This window comes from Oreochromis aureus, linkage group 17 (assembly GCF_013358895.1).
Source record: "Oreochromis aureus strain Israel breed Guangdong linkage group 17, ZZ_aureus, whole genome shotgun sequence".
NCBI lineage: Eukaryota > Metazoa > Chordata > Actinopteri > Cichliformes > Cichlidae > Oreochromis > Oreochromis aureus.
In genome coordinates this window covers 21,837,725-21,860,788 of record NC_052958.1, presented here as the reverse complement: position 1 = coordinate 21,860,788, position 23,064 = coordinate 21,837,725, and the positions used below count along the sequence as shown (strand labels likewise).

The 23,064-nt window shown below is 39.4% G+C and overlaps 1 protein-coding gene across 1 annotated transcript; it reads left to right on the top strand.

Moving 5' to 3' along the window:
- The first annotated feature begins 259 nt into the window (after positions 1–259).
- Positions 260–21,819, top strand: LOC120434072 (tetraspanin-8-like). The gene is made up of 10 exons (XM_039601540.1): positions 260–290; positions 9,581–9,772; positions 12,728–12,790; positions 12,864–12,971; positions 14,395–14,469; positions 15,671–15,766; positions 15,995–16,099; positions 16,245–16,292; positions 19,636–19,719; positions 20,099–21,819. The coding sequence occupies exons 2-10, from the start codon at positions 9,713–9,715 to the stop codon at positions 20,303–20,305; spliced, it is 846 nt and encodes a 281-aa protein (XP_039457474.1). The 5' UTR covers positions 260–290; positions 9,581–9,712; the 3' UTR covers positions 20,306–21,819.
- The last annotated feature ends 1,245 nt before the right edge of the window (positions 21,820–23,064 follow it).

Genomic DNA, 23,064 nt, shown 5'->3' with positions numbered 1-23,064 from the left:
GGGGGCGGTAGTGCGCCTTAACATTGGTTGCCAACCAAGAAGAAGTAGCTGCGAGCCAGGAGGGAGGGGGTGAGTGAGTCATGAGTGATTCGCTCGCTCTATGATTCAGCACAGGAGGGAGGGGGTGAGCGAGTCATGAGTGATTCGCGCGCTTTATGATTCAGCACAGGAGGGAGGGGGTGAGCGAGTCCTGAGTGATTCGCGCGCTTTATGATTCAGCCCAGGAGGGAGGGGGTTAGTGAGTCCTGAGTGATTTGCTTCCCCTACGATTCAGCGCAGGAAGGGAGGGGGTGAGTAGCTCAAATGTGCTGTTAGCATGTTAGCAGAGCGATGCTACTGTGAACCGAGGAGCTATTGTCTTGATGTGAGCTTCTACTCAGAGTTTTTTCTTCCAGTTCAGAGCAGAAATGTTTTTGTTAAGATACTGGATGTTGTGTTTTTCTTCACAATTTGAATTATAAGCTAGATATATTTCTACTAATGAAATTAGTTTGCTAACAGCAACAGGGATGAGTCAGTGAGTCAGTTGCGCTTGTGAATCATGATTCACGAGTCAGTAAAGTGATTCTCGAGTATTGAACGATTCGTTCATGATTCGCGCATCACTATTCGGAAGGGAATAAGCGTCGAAGGCGTTTGGGGGGGGAGGGGGGATGAGTGTACATCTGCATGTGTATATATATATATATATATATATATGTCTGTGTGCGTGTGTGTGTGTATGTCCAGAGTTCAGCTGAGACAGTGTCCTTTGCCCTGCCAGGCTAAGTAAACAGTCTTCCAGCCAACCCAGGTGGCCTTGCATAGAATGGGAAGAACAGTCAAAACACAGTCGTTATCAGGGTGTAGTTGTTCAGCTCCAGCCTTGAGACCGCAGCTGGCGCCAAAGGGGTATCCGGATGAAGTGATGGTGTTTTTTACTTTAGTGCAAACAACTCATATGAATTTCAAAGCTGTTCTAACAATCCGACACTGGTCTGTCAATCTCCCGTTGGAGAGCCGTGAGCTTCTCCATGATGTTATCAAACTTACGCTCCGTGATGTTGTCATTCTTGTGCTCAAAGAGCCAATTCTGAGAACTCACGACCGCAGTGCGCTTCTCCAAGATGTGATCCAATTTGCGCTCAAAGGTGTTATTCTGAGCGAGCCCCTCCAAGATGTAATCCAGTTTGCACTCAGAGGTCTTATTCTGAGTATTCACGGCAGCCGTAAGCTTCTCCAAGATCTTATCCGTGCTGCACTCAATGAGCCCATTTTGAGAAACTCACGCCTCGTCCCATCGTTTCAATCCCAGTGGGCAGCCTTGTGGGGGTTTGAACAGCCGGTTCCGCTTCCTTAATTCTTCGATAAGCCAGGGCCAAGCCAGCACCGATCAGCAAGAACCCTGTTATCATGTTTCCAAATAGGTAGATATCTTCAGCACTCAGGCTCACCCAAGCCCAGACTTCTCGTTGAGAAAGGGGTGTCAATTGCATTCAGGGACCAGTTGATCAAATCCATAATTCTCTTTTAGGTTTTAGAGAACAGACTGTGAGAGAGTGTTCCAGGGAAAAGTAATACAAAAAACATGAGACTAGACAAGGACACAAGAGGCTAAGCAGGGAAGCTAAGGGAGAGGAGGAGAGGAGAAAAGTGCGACCGCCTCCGTCAAGAGCAAGAGCAGAAAAAAAAAATCCCACAAGAATATACATTCTTGTGTATATTCCTGTTGTTGGGTACTGAGATGATCCTCTGTCAGTGTCATGTTTATGAGGCTGAGGCCCTGAACATCATCACATTTGATATTTGGATTCTAAATCATGTTCACGGCTGTGTAGGAACTGATGAGCTTGAAGACAAATGGGCGGAGTCAAGTGCTGACACAACAGTAGACACAGCTCCTCCTTCCCTTGAGTGATCTTTCTCCTGAAATATCAGGTCAGATATATAATGACTGAAAAAAAAATAAAATAAAGGAATGCTTTTTAGTCCCAGTACAGCTTCAAGTAAGTTAAACTTCTGGGATATTGATGTGGTTAGATAGCAGAGGAACTTGTTAATCAGTTTCAGCTACTTTGGTGTTTATGAAATTAACAAGTGCACAGTGTTGGGCAAGTTACTTTGAAAAAGTAATTCAATTATAGTTACTAGTTACTACTTCAAAAAAGTAACTGAGTTACAAGATTCTAAAAGTAATTAATTACTTGGAAAAGTAACTATTGCGTTACTTAATAAAAAAACAAAGAACGTTTAACCCCCTGGGGTCCAGGGTATAATTGGCCATTTTTTTACTACTCTTGATTTTCCCTCCACATTTTACCTTTAAAAACTATTTGCTTTGCCTTGTTTGGTATCATTCTTTTTAGCGCAACCTCACGTGCCTGAATTTACAGTTATGTTCTCATTTTGTCATACTGTATAACCAGAATTGATCTAAAGTCAGACAAAAAACATAAAATCAGAGTAGAAAAAGTTATATTTTTACTGTAACAACCACAAACATGTTTAATGAATCATATTTCATAACTTCAAATGCAAATATTAATTGTCCATTTTAAAATCCTATGCACAAGTTTTGCAAACAACAATAAGATGCCACACAAATTATTTGTGCCACTCCAAAAAAATATTTTGTGTCCACTACAAAGGAGAACATCACAGCCTGATACCTGCAGGTCTGACAGCAGCAGGTGTATCACTGCTGTTTCTACCTGGAGACAGCAGTCGCCTCATTGTTCTAACACACAACACAAAACTATCCACAACACTACACACTAACTACACAAGACAACACATTAACTACACACTCCAAACACGCTAAACATCACAAATCTCACATCTCAAAACTCGCTCTCTCTCTTTTTCTGCTCTCTCTCTCTCTCTCTCTCTCTCTCGCCGTCACTCCTAAAACTTCCCCTGTTTTGTTTTGTTTTTTTGCTCATAAGCAGAGAGTGCTTGCTAGCGCTAACGTGGCAAAACTATTGAGGAAAAAACGCCGCGTATATCTTGTTTATCATGACTCTGGTTTTACGTGGCCTATCAACACAATTTAAAAACTGGCACCTTGTTGCTTTGTCTTTAAGTGGTCACGTGATTGACTTACCACGACTACTTTATTCTTCCTCAGTCAAACAGCAGCACTCAATTGTTTTGCCCCCTTAGCTCCAGGTGTTGTGCTAGACAGTGATCGTGATTGCCGTCAGCGGGAGCGCGCAGCTGCTTAAAGCTGTAGCGTCCAGATTACTTACAGCTACTTCCGTGCAACTGATATAAGATGCGGTAAGCTAAACACAGCTTCAACCGTCTGTTTGTTGAAAAATAGTAACGGACCGCGTTTCCTTGTTAGTAACTGTAACGGCGTTGTAACGATAGGAATAGTAATTAGTTAGATTACTCGTTACTGAAAAAAGTAACGCCGTTAGTAACGCCGTTACTTGTAACGCCGTTATTCCCATCACTGCAAGTGCATTAGCACAATGAGACAACCACCAAAACAGGTGGAGGCATTTTTCCCTCCTCATCTTTTCTGACTGTTTTTCCAATAGTTTGACATTTGGGCTGGGTTATTTATATAGCACCAAATCACAACAACACTGGCCTCAAGCTGCTTTATATTGTGAGCTAAAGACCCAGTAGGCCCATTACTGGTAACATGAGGTTATATCTGGACCATACAGAAGTTGCACAGGTAGTCCACCTCTGCCAGGATGCCACATCAATACATGGCACTGTTTAAGGTTTACTGTGTCTCCTGGCACAGCCTCAAGAGCATGGAAGAGAGTCCAGAAGATAGGAAGTTACACTGGAAGAGCTGGAAGGTAGAAGGTCCTTAACCCACCAGCATGATTGGTATAACAGGATTAGCATTGTAGTAACAGTGCCCTACAAAATCATCTCCAACATGCCGCTTATGTCACTGTCTCTCACCAGAAAATCAGGAAAGGATGTCATGTAACTGACATGAAAGGGTCTGGAGAAGCTTTGAAGAATGTTATGCTGCCTGTTACATCATTCATGACCAGTTTGGTCTTGGGTCAGTCTGGAGAGGCATATCCACTCAGGGACAAACAGACCTCTACATGCTAGGCATTGGCACCAACACTGCCATTAGGTGATAAAACCCTTGGACCCATTGTGAGGCTGAATGGTCGTCTTTCTTTGAAACCATGTGTCAATAGAGGTTTTCTCTTGGACATTATTGTTGATTTGGGAGTTTTGACCTTAACTAGGGCAGGTGAGGACTGCAGTTTTTTAGATGTGTTATTGCAAATGAAACAGTTCAGAGAAGCATATCTAACAGATGGTATTTTTCATCCTAGTGCATGACTCAGTTTCATCTCACTTTACAGCAGAAACAGGAACTTACTTTGTGTGTGAGGGTCCACTTCACTGCTGAAGACTGGAGGACTTTTTTTAGTACCAGTCCCTGTACTTAGATAGTCAGCTGGATTGCCCAGATTGCACACAGAGTTATGGCCCCAGTTACACAGTGGTCAGTCGACACACCACATAAACGCACAGTAACACTCCCCCGAGCAATTTCCCAGATATCACATGGCAGCTTTCCTGTCTGCAAGCACTGGATCAGCTTCTTAAAGAGATAGGAGTGCCTCTCTTTGTTTAAATAACAAACATAATAAACCAAATAATCCTAAGCAGCATATTAACTGAAATAGGCATATATGAAACAATGAACTAAGAAACAAAGCAAGAACAAAATAGAACATCAAATAATAAATAAGAATTCAGAAGGCATCCTCAGTCCAAAACCCAAAACCCAGGACCATGATGTTTTTAATGCACTACAAACTTCTTACAGTACATTTAAAAAGAACACAGAAAACAACATGAATTCCAAATATAATACTATTCCCTTAAAAGTAAATATTGCCTCGTGAGTTGAGCTGCCTTGCTGTGGGGCAGGGTGTTTGTCAGGTGAGTGGAAGCCCTACATCAAAGCCTCCTCGTCAAAGTCTGGCTGTGTTGGAAAATTTGTTCAAATTGAGATTAAAGTAAAGAGATTTCAGTTGAGTTCGTTTTTTCCAAGTTTAACATTTGTTACTCTCTTTCTCTCCTCTGTCTGTGGGGTCGACATGTCTCTAGCAGCCTTCTTGTGGCTCATCTGCATTTCTTTCCTTCATACCTGGAAGCAGATGGAGAATCATTCACCTGTATGCAATGTGATAATTACTCAGCTACTATTTAGGCTGAAGGTTGGCCTTGGTTGCTGCCAGATCATTGTACCTCCTGTGGTGGAGGAGTTTAGCACTCATGTGCTGCTTTTTTGCTTTGAACTGACTTGATGCTCTTTTGTGCAGATGCTCCCTTATTTTCAGTGACCCAGGAAGAAAATAGGAAACCTGTTTGCTGGGGTGCTCTCTCCTGGACAAACTGACATGCAATAGTCAAGGTGTAAAAAAGGGTCAAGGCTGAAAAACTCAGGTGAAGTCATGGATCAGTCAATTCAATTCAATTCAATTCAATTTTATTTATATAGCGCCAAATCACAACAAAAGTCGCCTCAAGGCGCTTTATATTGTACAGTAGATAGCACAATAATAAATACAGAGAAAAACCCAACAATCATATGACCCCCTATGAGCAAGCACTTTGGCGACAGTGGGAAGGAAAAACTCCCTTTAACAGGAAGAAACCTCCGGCAGAACCAGGCTCAGGGAGGCGCGCCATCTGCTGCGACGGTTGGGGTGAAAGAAGGAAAACAGGATGAAAGACATGCTGTGGAAGAGAGACAGAGATTAATAACAGATATGATTCGATGCAGAGAGGTCTATTAGCACATAGTGAGTGAGAAAGGTGACTGGAAGGAAAAACTCAATGCATCATGGGAATCCCCGGCAGCCTACGTCTATTGCAGCATAACTAAGGGAGGATTCAGGGTCACCTGGTCCAGCCCTAACTATATGCTTTAGCAAAAGGAAAGTTTTAAGCCTAATCTTGAAAGTAGAGAGTGTCTGTCTCCCGAATCCAAACTGGAAGTTGGTTCCACAGAAGAGGGGCCTGAAAACTGAAGGCTCTGCCTCCCATTCTACTTTTAAATACTCTAGGAACAACAAGTAGGCCTGCAGTGCAAGAGCGAAGTGCTCTAATAGGGTGATATGGTACTACAAGGTCATTAAGATAAGATGGGGCCTGATTATTTAAGACCTTGTATGTGAGGAGCAGGATTTTGAAATCAATTCTGGATTTAACAGGAAGCCAATGAAGGGAAGCCAAAACAGGAGAAATATGCTCTCTCTTTCTAGTCCCTGTCAGTACTCTTGCTGCAGCATTTTGGATTAGCTGAAGGCTTCTCAGCGAGTTTTTAGGACTTCCTGATAATAGTGAATTACAGTAGTCCAGCCTGGAAGTAATAAATGCATGAACTAGTTTTTCAGCATCACTCTGAGACAGGATATTTCTAATTTTAGAGATGTTGCGCAAATGGAAGAAAGCAGTCTTACATATTTGTTTAATATGTGCATTGAAGGACATGTCCTGGTCAAAAATGACTCAAGGTTTCTCACAGTGTTACTGGAGGCCAAGGTAATGCCATCCAGAGTAAGAATCTGCTTAGATACCATATTTCTAAGATTTTCAGGGCCGAGTACAATAACCTCAGTTTTATCTGAATTAAGAAGCAGAAAGTTAGCGGCCATCCAGGTCTTTATGTCTTTAAGACATTCCTGCAGTTTAACTAATTGGTGTGTGTTACCTGGCTTCATGGATAGATAGAGCTGCGTGTCATCTGCATAGCAGTGAAAATTTATGCTATGTCTTCTAATGATGTTGCCTAGGGGAAGCATGTACAATGTAAATAGAATTGGTCCTAGCACTGAACCCTGTGGAACACCATAATTGACCTTAGTGTCTGAAGAGGACTCTCCATTTACATGTACAAACTGGAGTCTATTAGATAGATATGATACAAACCACTGCAGTGCAGTACCTGTAATACCTACAGCATGTTCTAATCGCTCTAATAGGATATTATGGTCAACAGTATCGAACGCAGCACTGAGGTCTAGCAGGACAAGCACAGAGATGAGTCCACTGTCAGAGGCCATAAGAAGATCATTTGTAACCTTCACTAAAGCTGTTTCTGTGCTGTGATGAGCTCTGAAACCTGACTGAAACTCTTCAAATAAGCCATTCCTCTGCAGATGATCTGTTAGCTGTTTGACAACTACTCTTTCAAGGATTTTTGATATGAAAGGAAGGTTGGAGATTGGCCTATAATTAGCTAAGACAGCTGGGTCTAGAGATGGCTTTTTAATTAAAGGTTTAACTACAGCCATCTTGAAGGCCTGTGGTACATAGCCGATTATTAGAGATAGGTTGATCATATTTAAGATCGAAGAATTAATTAATGGCAGGACTTCTTTGAGCAGTTTTGTAGGAATGGGGTCTAAAAGACACGTTGATGGTTTGGAGGAATTAATTATTGAAGTTAACTCAGAAAGATCAATTGGAGAAAAAGAGTCTAACTTAACATCGATGGTACTAAGAGTAGCTGTAGATAATATTACATCTGTGGGATGATTATTGGTAATTTTTTCTCTAATGATAAAAATTTTATTTGTGAAGAAGTTCATGAAGTCATTACTAGTTAACGTTAAAGGGATTGTTGGCTCAGTAGAGCTCTGACTTTTGTCAGCCTGGCTACAGTGCTGAAGAGAAACCTGGGGTTGTTCTTATTTTCTTCAATCAGTGACGAATAGTAAGATGTTCTGGCTTTGCGGAGGGCTTTCTTATAAAGCAGCAAACTATTTCTCCAGGCTAAATGATGATCCTCTAAATTTGTGACACGCCATTTCCTCTCCAGCTTACGAGTTATCTGCTTTAGGCTACGTGTTTGAGAATTATACCACGGAGTCAGGGACTTTGGATTTGAGGCCTTAGTTTTCACAGGAGCTACAGTATCCAGAGTCGTGCGTAGTAGTGAGGAGGTAAAATTATTAACAAGATAATCGACCTCTGTTGGAGTAGCGTTCAGATAGCTGCTCTGCTCTATGTTGGTACAGGGCATTGAAGATGATAACAGTGGGTGGATTATATTCTTAAACTTAGTTACAGCACTTTCAGAAAGACATCTACTTTGATAAAGTCTACTCTCCACTGCTGTGTAATCAATTATTGTAAATGTAAATGTTATCAGGAAATGATCAGACAGCAGAGGGTTTTCAGGAAACACTGTTAAATATTCAGTTTCTATGCCATACGTTAAAACAAGATCTAGAGTGTGATTAAAGTGGTGGGTGGGTTCTTTTACATTTTGAGAGAAGCCAATTGAGTCTAGTAACAGATTAAATGCGATGTTGAGGCTGTCATTTTTAGCATCTACATGGATGTTAAAATCACCCACAATAATTATTTTATCTGAGCTGAGCACTAAATCAGATAAAAAGTCTGAGAAATCAGAGAGAAACTCTGTGTAAGGCCCAGGTGGACGATAGATGATAACAAGTAAGACTGGTTTCTGAGTTTTACAGCTGGGGTGGACGAGGCTAAGCATCAGGCTTTCAAATGAATTAAAAGTCTGTCTTGGTCTTTCGTTAATTAATAGGCTGGTGTGAAAAATTGCTGCCACACCGCCCCCTCGGCCTGTGCTTCGGGATTTCTGGTAGTTAGAATGACTCGGGGGTGTTGATTCATTTAAACTAACATACTCATCCTGCTGCAACCAGGTTTCTGTAAGGCAGAGTAAATCGATTTGTTGATCAATTATTAAGTCATGTACTAACAGAGACTTGGAGGAGAGAGACCTAATATTTAATAATCCACATTTCACTGTTTTACTCTTTGGTTCAGATGTGGATACTGTATTGTTCTTTCAGCCATAACAGCCATCTGGATGCTGTAAACTTCTCTACAGAGAACTAAAGCAGCCAGAGTGAAAGACAAATGGCTCCAAAGTCCTCCTGCTGATTTTCTATGTATTTGTGCAGATCCTTTTGTCCACTCCATCATCAGCACAGGCAGGATAAAACTATATTTTTTTACTTTCTGTGGTCATCATTGACCAAAATGATAACTGACAGCAGACGAAGCTGGAATCCTAATTTTACATTTATTATTATAAAACCACATTTCTGGACATAAAAAGGTAAAAAAAAAAAAAAAAAGAAAAGAAAAGAAAGAAAAAAAGTAAAGTACATTTAAAAAAAAAACATTTTGGAAAATCAAATTTATGCTCATACACCAAATTTTAAGAAAACTCAGTATTTCAAAAACCACAATCACAAAATCCCTTTTCAAAAAACGAATGTTAAGAAAACACAATGAATTTTGTTCTTGTTTTTGTTCGACTGTGCTGCTGTCACTTAATTAATATTTAATAGTGTCACGGTCCTGGGTCGGTGACCCAGTGTTTTGTTCGTTATTATTATTGTTCTATGGTTTCTTTGCTGTAAATGACTTGTGTTCTTATTTGATTTTTTGATTTTTATCATTGTTATCACTATTAGTGTTTAGGTTTCTTTCTCTGTATTTCTAGTGCTCTAGTTCTTTGTTTGGTGATTTCTAGTTCTTAGGTTTTGTCCATCTGTCTTCACAGCACATCATGACAAATAATTCATTAGCTTTCTAATGCTGTTTTCTACAGGAAGCTTCTACAGGAAGCCCTGCCCTTCTCTCTTGCTTTCCAAGATTCACTTGCACTATCACTTTTTCCAACCACCGCTGGACGCAGAATCCCAGTACGCGTCGATACATTTATGCTTTATCATACAGCAGCATGAGTCAGGTCAGCCCTTCTCTCAGACATTTCTTCTTCGGCTTCGACGTCTTCTTTTTGGTAAGTAACTGGATTTTAAAAGGGGAAAATGGCTCCGTTTACTTTCTAAGAAGATGAAAGATATGAGAGGGAGAACAGTGAAGACACACAATGACTCGGGATTTTTGAGTTATTGACAATTCACATCTCTACAGAGCTAGTAAATAAATCAATACAAACAATCTGAAAATGTAATGTTTATGACAGTCTGAAGCTAGAACGTGATCTGTTCAGAGGCACAGGGATATAATTTCATATTCTACAGTCACATGAAGCTGCTGTTTGTTTTAAAGGGAGTTTCAGATATTCTGTTCTACTTCAGACATCCTGGTGTTATACTGATCAAAACATTTGAATGATTTTATCATTTCCTCTGCAAATGCAAAGGGGCTGAAAGGTAACCTCCATCAAAATCTTAGAAACAATGAGTTTGCAGCAAAGCACATGATAGCTGAAGAGTCCAGAAAAACACAAAGCAATCAGAAAAAAAAGGTACAAAAACTTTAAGAAGATTAGGACATGCAGGGAAGACAAATAGCTTTGGTTTAGTTTGTTTGTTGGCTAGTTAGATTTTTAAACCATGTGTTAGAAACTAACAGAATGATCACTCAGGAAAGAAAAGGCAGTAATCAAAGTTGGTGGTGAGGCATTTGAGTTCCAATAGCTGCAACAGGTTTTGCCAGTTTCAAGGGCCCAAACACATAGAGCAGATCTCACAGGAGTCAGTATTCATGGCCACAGACAGACCAGTTATCCAAAGCATAAAAACACAGACTCCACAACAAGATGGAGGCCGTGAGCGTTCCTGGGCCAACACAACGCGCCTTAAGCAGGAAGCCTGATAACTGCTGAGCAGCAGGTGAGTAGTCCTAACCCCACAGCTGCTCAGCATGCCAACAGGAAGGAGGAGACATGGGGGAGCACCCACACACTCAGAGTTGTTTTCATTTCTTAGTGGGGACATCTAATTGACATAATGCTTTCCCTAGCCACTTACCCTAACCATCAAAAATGAATGCCTAACCATTACCTAAATGTAACCCTGACACTCAAACCACATTTTGAGTCTTAAAAATACCTTCAAACTCGTCGGGACGGACATTTTGTCCCCATAAGGGACTGTTGGTCCCCACAAGTACAGGGAGTGCAGAATTAGGCAAATGAGTATTTTGTCCACATCATCCTCTTCATGCATGGTGTCTTACTCCAAGCTGTATAGGCTCGAAAGCCTACTACCAATTAAGCATATTAGGTGATGTGCGTCTCTGTAATGAGAAGGGGTGTGGTCTAATGACATCAACACCCTATATCAGGTGTGCATAATTATTAGGCAACTTCCTTTCCTTTGGCAAAATGGGTCAAAAGAAGGACTTGACAGGCTCAGAAAAGTCAAAAATAGTGAGATATCTTGCAGAGGGATGCAGCAGTCTTAAAATTACAAAGCTTCTGAAGCGTGATCATCGAACAATCAAGCGTTTCATTCAAAATAGTCAACAGGGTCGCAAAAAGCGTGTGGAAAAACCAAGGCGCAAAATAACTGCCCATGAACTGAGAAAAGTCAAGCGTGCAGCTGCCAAGATGCCACTTGCCACCAGTTTGGCCATATTTCAGAGCTGCAACATCACTGAGTGCCCAAAAGCACAAGGTGTGCAATACTCAGAGACATGGCCAAGGTAAGAAAGGCTGAAAGACGACCACCACTGAACAAGACGCACAAGCTGAAACGTCAAGACTGGGCCAAGAAATATCTCAAGACTGATTTTTCTAAGGTTTTATGGACTGATGAAATGAGAGTGAGTCTTGATGGGCCAGATGGATGGGCCCGTGGCTGGATTGGTAAAGGGCAGAGAGCTCCAGTCCGACTCAGACACCAGCAAGGTGGAGGTGGAGTACTGGTTTGGGCTGGTATCATCAAAGATGAGCTTGTGGGGCCTTTTCGGGTTGAGGATGGAGTCAAGCTCAACTCCCAGTCCTACTGCCAGTTCCTGGAAGACACCTTCTTCAAGCAGTGGTACAGGAAGAAGTCTGCATCCTTCAAGAAAAGCATGATTTTCATGCAGGACAATGCTCCATCACACCAAGTACTCCACAGCGTGGCTGGCAAGAAAGGGTATAAAAGAAGAAAAACTAATGACATGGCCTCCTTGTTCACCTGATCTGAACCCCATTGAGAACCTGTGGTCCATCATCAAATGTGAGATATACAAGGAGGGGAAAACAGTACACCTCTCTGAACAGTGTCTGGGAGGCTGTGGTTGCTGCTGCACGCAATGTTGATGGTGAACAGATCAAAACACTGACAGGATCCATGGATGGCAGGCTTTTGAGTGTCCTTGCAAAGAAAGGTGGCTATATTGGTCGCTGATTTGTTTTTGTTTGTTTTTGAATGTCAGAAATGTATATTTGTGAATGTGGAGATGTTATATTGGTTTCACTGGTAAATAAATAATTGAAATGGGTATATATTTGTTTTTGTTAAGTTGCCTAATAATTATGCACAGTAATAGTCACCTGCACACACAGATATCCCCCTAAAATAGCTAAAACTAAAAACTACTTCCAAAAACATTCAGCTTTGATATTAATGTGTTTTTTGGGTTCATTGAGAACATGGTTGTTGTTCAATAATAAAATTATTCCTCAAAAGTACAACTTGCCTAATAATTCTGCACTCCCTGTATAGTCGCGTTCCAATTTTTGGTCCCCACAAAGATATGTAAACATGGTATACAGACAAAGGGAGAAAACAACTGTAGAAAAACACACAGGAAAGGCGGGCCAGCTCGAGAGACTCGAGGACCACGACTCCATAATAACGTTCCATCTCAGACATAAACAGAGAAAAGTTAATGGAGTGTTGTTGGTGGTTGACACTTGTACACAGATGTGTACACTCTGCTGCACCAGCCCAGAAAACACAGGATTCCCCTTTTGTTGAAACTTCCTTGGATGATATGCTGCTCTGCTGTGTTTCAGGTCATAGTGGAACTCATTACTGTCACAGCTCCGGCTCCGTTGTTTAAACATTACCAAGACAATGTAAGACGCACACGCACACACACAGCTGTTTGTTATGCAGTACTAATCAAGCATAAAACTATTTTTCATTCAGTTTGAAGTTCAGACAACCCACCGTTACATCTTTGGCTCCATTACCGTGGTGATCAGCATCTTGGGGGCTCACGGAGCCCACACGGCAAACCGGATGAGCCTAACTGTGGTGAGCAGAAACACAATGGCTGCTGATTGACAAATATTAGTAATTTTTCAGGTAAACTGAAGCATGAAACTGTTTTGTTCTCACTTCTGCCGTCTGTTATTTTCTGTCACGTGTACGTTACTCGAACATCCCTGTTAACTTTTAGCTTACCTGGAGTCTGTTTTTCCGGCTCTTGGAGCTGTATGATGTCACAGAGGGGATATCACTAATAACACTTATAATAAAGCTGACTTAAAGGTAAGGTGGCCTTAACCCCCATCCTAATCACTAGGGTTCATTCAGACCTGAGGTGTATATTTGTTGTAATATCTACCTCATTCCACTTTTTTACGACCTTGTCAAAAGCACCCAATGTCACCTATACAGTTTTAATGATTTGAACTTTTTATTCACTTAATGTTTGCCATGAACCCCAAAGTAAAGTAATATAAAACATCTGGGGAGTAAGTAGGTTACATTTTGGCACTATAGTGGAACCAAAGCGGGTCGTTCCCTGATCTTGGGTCATCCCACACATGAAAAGCAGAGCTGACATTATTATATTACTCTGATATTACGAGCCCCACTCTGAGCAGCAGTCCTCGCAGTGAGGAAAAGTCCGTTCTCAGTCGAGAAGCTGATTCTAAAAAAGGTCTTTTCTTTGCTTCAAAAAAAAATACAATCATAAATAATCAATAACAGATACACACCAATTATCATTTTCTCGACTGTTTCCATTTGAATTTTTTCTTTTTGTAAATTCTCCCATTTTTAACCAAACTAAAACTACCAGCATGGACCTTTTTTTTAGTTTAATGGAAATTTTGATTGATTTTGATAATAAAACACTGAAAATTGAAGAATTTCTGTCACTTGAATCCAGATTCATATTTTTAAAAAATGCTTCAGCATACTGCTTTTTAACGAGACTATTTAATCAGAAATAAGAGCAGCATAGAGAAAAAAGTAGTGAAACAAATTCTACTTTTTACTTAATTAAAAAGTACAAAAGTTTTACTTTAAAATATATTTCATGTACAGACAGTAAAAGTGCTCATTGTGCAGAACACATGATCACATTGGATCATATTTATTGATTCATGTATTTATTACTTTAAAGTGACAGAAGGAGGTAATGTAAGTTACTTATTTACTGCTAAGTTTCTTTCTCTTTATCCAAAATAAAACACAGCATGACATATTATTATAGTTCATGAAAGCTGTACTTAGAAAAGTATTTGAGATAATGCACCCCACATCATTTTTATTTCTGAAAAGCAGAAGAACAGAGTTATTTTTCTCTCACGTCTCTCCTGCTCCTTAAAAGTCCCATGTTGATGTGGTTAGATACAAAATAGAAAACTACAACCAAAATAAAACAAAATGCAAAAAAGGTATTACATGTAGGAGCTGAGACAGCGTCTCTTTGGTTCCTTCTGTGCAGTACCTGGTGTGCATGTTCATTGGAAGTCTGCTGATGCTCAGCGCTGGAATTATCGCTGCTGCAGCCCGACCAAACGTAAGGACCCGGTTTCTTTTTACTGTGTCGGTTCTGTATTCGACATTCAGCAACGAAGCTTCTCCCCCAAACTCAGCATTCCCAACAAAACACAAACAGATCCCAGGTTCATGCAGGAACATCAGAAACATGGAGGTTTTTCACTGTGCTACATGGACCTTGTCAGAGTTGACATCCTGAAAGAAGAAATGTATTTTAACCATAACAGTATGTCTGTGAAGGTTCTCAGTCATCCAGGTCATCGTAGTTTAAGGAGCTTGGAAAGAAAAGCGTCTGGACGTGATTAGGTAGAGGATCATCAGGGGTTTCTTTGTTCCTCTTTGGGGGGGAAACTCCCACTGGGTTTAAATCTGGGACTCTCCACCATTGACCCTTAGAACTGAAGAAGCTTCTCGGATGAGAGGTGAAACGTCTTCAAGCAACTCAAAGAAGTCCAGACGCTTTTCTTTCCAAGCTCCTTAAACAACCATAACAGTAATTTACCAAAAAGTATGACAACACAACAAAACACCACTTGGGTTCTGCTGGGTTATCTCAAAGTTAATTAGGAAAGCTTGTGGGGGAACCTGAGTTTGAGTATGAAGTGGAAGAAAAAGTTACAGGACCCATAAAGTTTATTTTTCAGAGGTATAGCAGATGTTTCCCTTTTTTCTCAAGAGAAATTAAACGCAAATAATAGTTTTATCCTGTAAATTAATATTATTAATGTTTCAGACGGGCACAACTGATGAAATTTGCTCCATAGCTCCAACACTGATCATTTTATTATTAGCCGGTGGCTTAATGCAATGTAGCAGATGGCTAATGTGGCTGATGGGTAATTGCTAATGGCTAAACGGCTAATGTTACTGATAACTGTTGAGTGCTGTTGAATTTTAAGAGGTCAGTAAAGCTCCCATCTCATCATAAAGATTTATTCGCTGTTATGAACGTCAGCTTCAGCTGGTGGTGAGGTCAGGATGAACTGTCTGTTTGTGGCACTGATTGGCACTGATACTGATCCAAATAAGTATCCAGACCGATAGTAATTTTAGCATTGATTTCATTTCTTTGTCTACCCTAGTATTGATTGCTTTTGTTTCCACTAGTTTTGAGCAGACATGCACAATTTTAACTTGAGTAAAATGTCATCAAACGCAGGTTGTTTGATGTTTTACAGATTATTATGAACTAATAAAAACACTCCTGTGTGATTTTTCAGTTGGGGCGTGTGATGGAGGAAAGGTTTCGTTTGCTTCTGCCACTGGATCAGGCTTCAGCTGACATCAGGGATCAGGTTGAAAGACTACAGACATCAGTAAGCACCTATCACACTGTCAGGCAGTATAGCACAATACTTTGAGTCCAGGAGCAAACGGAAAGCCAGAGCTTTAAGATTTCTGACTTCCACAAAATATGCTCTGTATTATTCAGTATTATTTTGATGTGGCATCAGTCACCAGCACCGAGTTCTGCGTGGTTTGTTCTGCACTGTGTGGTGTAAATAACACTGCAGCTTTTAGCTCTTCTTCCCGTCCGTGTTTAGTTGCACTGCTGTGGTCTGTTTGGCTACAAAGACTGGGAGAACAGCATCCCTGATTCCTGCCTGTGCAAACAGGATGTAGAGGAATGTCAGACAGTCAGCTACACAGTGAGTAAAAGAAGTTGTTGAGACACTAATAACTTGCAGAGTTATTGTATTAACTCAGTTTCATGTGAGCTGTTGATGCTTTCTGAAATGGGTCCAACTGAAACACAAACAAAATGACTCCTGAGTTTATTTCCTGTGTTTTTAGAACCTCCTGTTGAACCTTTTCTGGCAGAAGAAGTCTGTCTTCACACAGGTGAGAGCTGCTAAATGCTAATATTAAAGTTATCACATGATACTCAGGTGTGAACATATAAAAAGTGTATTCCTTCAACGTTCACATCAATGCTCTCTCTGACAATTTTAAAGAAGTTTTAATAGATATGTGATTATGAATATACAATAATGGAGGTAAGTGTGATCTGCACTAAAAAATATTTTGTTGCCCCAACTTAAAAAATTAAGGCAACAATTTCCACTCAGCTTTTTAACTTATAAATTTTGCATATTATTAAGTAAATTCAGCAAGTAATTTTTAGGTTTGGCTAACTCAACTTGTTTAACAAGCCAACATGATTTACCTTGACCTCCAAAAGCATAATTAAGTTTATGCAACCTAATATTAATTTAAAATTTCTGGTAAAATTAAGTTGAGAAATCACATTTGTTGAGTTACACCAACTAACTTTTTTACATATATCCTACTCACAATTATCCATGCCAATTAGTTTAGGTTTCTATAGTAACTTTTCTAAAATCACACAAAGCCATTTCACTTATTCCAATTGATTAATTTATTACAAAACATTTTCAAAGTAATACAATTCTGTATCAATACAACATAAATGAAACATTACAGCAGCCCTTTAATTATAAATGACTAAGCAAAAAAAAAAAGTACTTCATGTACATTAACAATAACTTAAATTGGTATCAACTTGTTCAACTTGTCGCAGAATCAAGGAAATGACAAAAGATTTTAATGTTCAACAACGGAACAATCCAAAGATAAGATTATATGTATTACAAACTTTTCTCAAAACTACACTCATCTAGGACTGCATACAAAAACATAAGAGGCACATCGGAATACTACAGTCCAAGTCACATTCGTTTCACGACAGAAATTTGCACTTAAGAGACATTACCCGTGGACTGGCTTTAAGCCCATCAAGTTCCAGAAATACCTCTAGAGTGTTCTTTACTTGTTTGGGGTAGCTCAGATTGAGAGCGTATATAAGCCCCATCATTAAGGCACACGCTCTGGGCACACCAAGGTCTTCCAGGACTGCTGTTCCTTCAATCACAATTTTAGCGACATCTGGGAGAGACACTGCTGCAAGTCTGGTGACTACAATCTTTACCACTTCTTCTGGGAACTGTTGTTCACCATCCTGGCAAGTAGGTAGTTTAAATGGAAACATGTCAGCATTTTATGTGCCATTTAAAAATAAAACACAAAAGAATGCGAGATTCACCTACCAGCTGTTCTCTGAAGAGATCCTCTTCCTTCTCTTTCAGATACATCTTCAGGCAACGGATTGCAACCTCTTTCTTCTTTTCCACCAAACTCTGGAGAATAAAAAAAGAAAAACAAAAATTAAACTTACAGTTTATTAGGTGAAAAGTCAAAACTATTACATTTATGTGACTTGCGTTGTGCCATTGATTTTAAATATGTTTTTAAAAGAATTAAAGATTTAATCTTTGTAACTTCAATTTAAACTGTTACACACTGGCCTGCTTTAAATGCCCACTTTGCTAGCAGTAGGATAAGGTGAGTAAAAGTAAATGTAACCTAAATTTCATCAACAGCACAATTGTGCTTTTGATGAATAGGACCTGAAGCAGAGGAAGAAATGAATTGTAACTGTAACAACTAATTCATCAATACACCTGCGAGGTACATTATATATACTTTCCAGTTTTAGTAGTAGGTGGGCTAAATGTTTCTCAATTAAATTAGGCAATTCACCAATTTCTTCATCCTCTGCATTTGCTACATCTTCACACAATGGATTTTCATTATGTTCCTCAAGAGGATCATCTCCTGCATTCAAATGACTGACACATCTCTGTATCAGGTCAGGGTTGAAGTCATCCAATGAGTGAGGAGTGTGTTTTCGGTTCCTATGAGAAGCATATGTTCAAATGAGCAGTAACAATCCCAGTACAGGCAAGGCATAAACAGTCCACCATGGCTATGTCTAAGCCTGTAATGCTTTAAGAGCTCATTCCTTCTTGATGTTTCAAATTTGCAAATTTTGCAAGTCCAATGCATTTTGAAATTTACTGCAACCTTTTGTAATGCAAAGAATTATTGAAGCTTTTGAGTTAACAAGCTATTTTAAGTATAAAACCTTCTCTAAAACACTACAATGCAACACTGAAAAAAATGAATCATAAAGACTGAACAAAATTGAATTTTAAAATTTACATCTACAGACTTCAGTTTAAACTTGTAATAAGGTGTCAAATCAAAATGTGTAAGAGAAATTTCTTTTAAACTATTTAAATACCACTGTGGACATGCCACAATCCCACACTTTACATTATGGTTACAATTACAGAAAGCAAATGCAAGTGTATGCGCACACACACACACACACACACACACACACACACACAATATTGTTTTTTGGGTTTTTTTGCTAGGTCAACCAACTTTAACCTCAGGCAGAGTTCCCAGTCGAGCTTAGAACATCAACACAATTGATATAAATACTTTTAGTCAAGGATAAATTCACCACATTTTACTGTCAGTAATTAGTTACCTCACCCGAGACCATCTTGTGGAAACACGAATTTACTCTGACACCATGATAAAAATGCAGGCAGCTGCTGACCGGTTAATTTGAACATATACGGGTTCAAATTGAACATGCTCTGCTGTCGGCATGGTCTATCAGCTAACCAAATGTACCCTAACGAGTGACATATTTTAATTGTATCTGTACTCTTTTATTTGTGAGGAACGTTTGCTAGCTAAAAGAAACGGCTAGCTAAACTTAAAAAAACAACAACAACTCTACTCTGCTAAATTACGATTAAAACCATCAAATTTAATTTTTTTAAAGATGACATTTTAAAGTGTAGAAATATAAATTGTAATTCATCCATTTAGAATTCAGTACTTACTTAACTCACCAAACACAGTCTAGGGCAAACACACCTCTTCTCCCACGAGGCCACAAGAATCCAGAAACTGTTGCTACGGGGTTGCCCTCTGCTGTCTGAATGGTCTCAATTCAAACAAGAAGGATGTTGAAACTCATTTTTACATGTTACACAAACTTAATATTTTCTGTTGTTGATTGATGACAAAAGTATTTTATTCAATATACTCAAACATTTAAGTTAAGGTGCTGTTTTTTAATTTTTGTGTTGCACTGACTTTTAACATTGATTAGTCAACTCACTGAAACGTGTACATGTAGACAACTTACTTTTTTTTTTTTAGCAGAAAAGTGGTTTTTTGTTAAGTTCTACCGACAAACACAACGAATATTTTTTAGAGTGTGTTTCCTGATCCCCTGAAAAAAATTCCTTTTCCTGTCACTGCAGTCAGAGTTTATATGTTTTTCTCTCTCCGTCTTCAGCCCTGCTTTCCCATCATCATCAGCAGCGTTGCAAGAAATGCCAACATCACCCTGGGCGTGACCTTTGGTCTCTTTGTTCTAACAGTGAGTTAATCATTAAAGTAAAATGTGTTATGTCACCATAGCTCTGCTGTTTTAATGTTTTCTTGCCTTGTATTTAAATCTCCTCCAAAAATGTAGAACAGCATTTTGAAATGATTTATGTCCACATCTCTGAAAGCCCCGGTAATGCTGAATGATGTGTGCTCTTAACAAATACTTTACAGAGAATGTTTTTTTTTTTAAAGAAAGAGCTGATTCAGAACTTTGGAAATACACCAACTTTTCAGCACTGCAAAAGTAAATGGATAATAAAGTTTTTCCTGCTATGATCCTTTAGCTAAGGTAAACTCATCTTCACCGCAGAAAGCATGAGTGACAAACATTATCGTCTCACTCTTTATTAACTGTTGTTTGTGTGTAGCTCTTCGGCATGGTGCTGTCATCACTGCTGATCTATCAGATGTATAACACCAGCATCAGGTTGAACTGCCAGTGGACGGGCCAGCCACCTGCCTACGAGCTGCTGGACGACGTGCCAGAGAAGACGCCTTCAGCCCCAAACCCACCATGGAATAAAAAAAAAATCAGGAACCTTCAGATGTTGTTTGGTGACAGAAAATATATATGATTAAATATCAGATAAGCAGATTCAATTTGTTTGTAATCTTTCCTCTGTGCTGAGCTTCATATCTGCCGCCCTTGGAACCGCTTTGAGGGCGAGCTGGAGTTAAGGGTGACCTGTCTGGAGTCTTTGACGCAGCGTTTTGAGTTTTGTTCTGAACTTGGTATTTATTTCTTTGAAAGGTTAAAATAATTAATGTTCTAGTTTCTGAGTTTGTTATTTATAGTTCTTGATTTCTTGTTTTGTTATGTTAGTTATCCCTTTATCTCCATTCCCAGCGTCAGGTTCACATGACTTAGTTTCAGTGTGTGTGTTTGTCAGTTTCTCTGTTGAGTCCTCCCACGCGCTCTGTTTCACATGACAGCTCTGGTACTTAGTTCCAGGTCTCCCCTCTCTTTCCCATATCTTCTTACTATTAACAGTTCATTTGCTACAGCGAGACACAGTCTGATGAACTGTCAGCAACCACAAAAGCACTTTGGGTTAACTCGTGTTATTCCCAAGTTTGGTGTATTAATAAAAGTGTTTAGGCTACTGTACATGAAAGAGTAGCCAATTAGTAAAACAGTTATTTTGAAAAAGGAGAGCAAAAGAATATAAAAATGACAAGAATACTTATCATTTCCTTTTCTCATTACTGGCCTGTTTTCCACAAAGCTGCACATTGTGTAACAATGACGACAGACTCAGTGGATTTTTTTCTGCACTGTTTTTACACACTCAAAAAAAAAAAAAAAAACAGCCTATACGGCTGTTGATGTTTAAAGTCTGAGAAAGCTTCTATAAAGTCTCTCTCTCTCTCTCTCTTTCTCTTCTCCAACGAAAGTAAAACTCTTGGAAGCAAAATGAGTCACAGCTGGATGTTTAAACTGTGTGTGCGTGGGCACAACAACGTCCATACAGCTTTTCCCTCCGGCGCAGCAGCAGAAATTTTCCACTGCTGCTCCTGGTGCCAAAACATTGCGTTTAGGTGTGTGTGTGTTTAGGTGTGTGTGTGTGTGTGTGTGTTTTATGCCTAATATCTTTGCTTGTATTGATGAATAGTTTTCAGTGAACAGGATTTATGATAAGAGTATAACATAAAGAAATAAAAATATCAAATATCTTTATGACTGTTTCTTATTGACCAGTCATGCAGTCACACCAAAATAATTTGCGCACCTATACGGTTCAATATGCCAGCGCAATTCATCATGGTGCCTTTAAGGGCACCTCGTAAATTCAGGAATACTGCAGCCATATACCTTGAAAATGATCACAAGTGTACCCAAAAACATTTTAATAAGAATGTGGTGGTGTTTGCAGAAAACAAGTTTTCAATTTTTTCTTTGAATTTGTGCTCATGCTGCAGTGATTTCTAGGATGTAATCATTTCAAAATGTTGCAGTCGTAAAAATCCGTAAATGATCACCGTCAGCCTGCCTGCTGTGACAAACTGACAAACTTTTGTATAAGTTCATACTCAAGTTTAAATAAACAACAACACTAAAGCTATTCTGTTATACCTCTATGTTTAAAAAAAAAAAAAAAAAAAAAAAAAAAAAATAGCCTACACTGCACCCAAAATATTTCATAGTTCAGCAATACTGATCAATCTAATAAACTTAAACCTGCTCCATCCTCCCTATTCTGGTATTTTAAAGAGTACTTAGCAGAAATATTAAGCAACCTAACTAATAGGGTTGCAAACTCCCAGCAAAAAAATAGGAACCACCCCCACCCTCCACCTCATGATGCTTAATCGATGTAATCAACTTTAATTTGATGCAGTGTGAAAAAAAATGCACAGAAATAAATTATTTTTCAAGAATAATTAAATAGATTCAACATCTTTCTTCAACAGAATTGCAGACTGCACAGATGGTACCTTCCCAAAGGAAAAAGTACTATAGCTTACAAGGGTATATTAGACCTAATAGTTACTATATATAGTAATGGACTTCTATACATTTTACATCAGATTAAAACTTTGGGTGTAAGATTCAGATAATTATTTATTAAAAGCTACATATTTTAAATGAGAATAAGAAAGAAAAGTATGTCTTTGTGCCCCCTTTTCCCTGTTAATGCCCTATCGGCCCCCCTGGCTAAACTTTGCTAGATCCGCCCCTGCACAGTTACCAGCCGTCAGCTACGTATAAAACGATCCTGGTGTAGAAAGTAATATTAAATAAATTCTAACAACAGCTTATCAAGGTTAAACGTGCTGCTGTTGTTCAGCTGCTGATTTCCTCTTTCTGGTGCAAAGTGGGCCAAAAACAAAGAAGAGAGACGGACTCGCGACAGAAAAGCCGATCAGCTGATCATTAATAAGTTGGAGCGAGAAGAGGCAGTCGCTCCATATATCGGTTGTTAAGCTTAAGGTGGGTATGCTTTACAAACATTCAGAGATGAACTTACACTCTTGCTTTACTTCTCTCTGGGATAACTTCCTCGGAGATGAAATGCCGGATTGCTAGCAAGGCTACAAATACACACAGCCGCTCTATCACGTGATGGATACTGCTCCGATTTGCTACGGTTATGAGCCGAGTTACGTCATGTCGCAAGTTTTGTGAGGTGCTTTTTTGATATTTAATGGATCGGATTACATTTTTTTTTTATTTCTCTCCGATATCCGATCCAGAAATTTACGTCCATCTCTAGTATATACAGTATTCTGGAGAAGGTATAAAATGTCACTGTGTGTGTGTGTGTGTGTGTGTGTGTGTGTGTGTGTGTATGTGTTGTCCAGACATGCCCTGTAAGGACGTGAGGGGGAAACA

Bases quoted from the DNA above. Each gene is read 5' to 3' on its own strand.
- LOC120434072 (XM_039601540.1), top strand. From the start codon at position 9,713: ATGAGTCAGGTCAGCCCTTCTCTCAGACATTTCTTCTTCGGCTTCGAC. The intron at 16,100-16,244 runs GTGAGTAAAAGA...CTGTGTTTTTAG, and splicing joins GTCAGACAGTCAGCTACACA to AACCTCCTGTTGAACCTTTT. The intron at 16,293-19,635 runs GTGAGAGCTGCT...CTCCGTCTTCAG, and splicing joins AGAAGTCTGTCTTCACACAG to CCCTGCTTTCCCATCATCAT.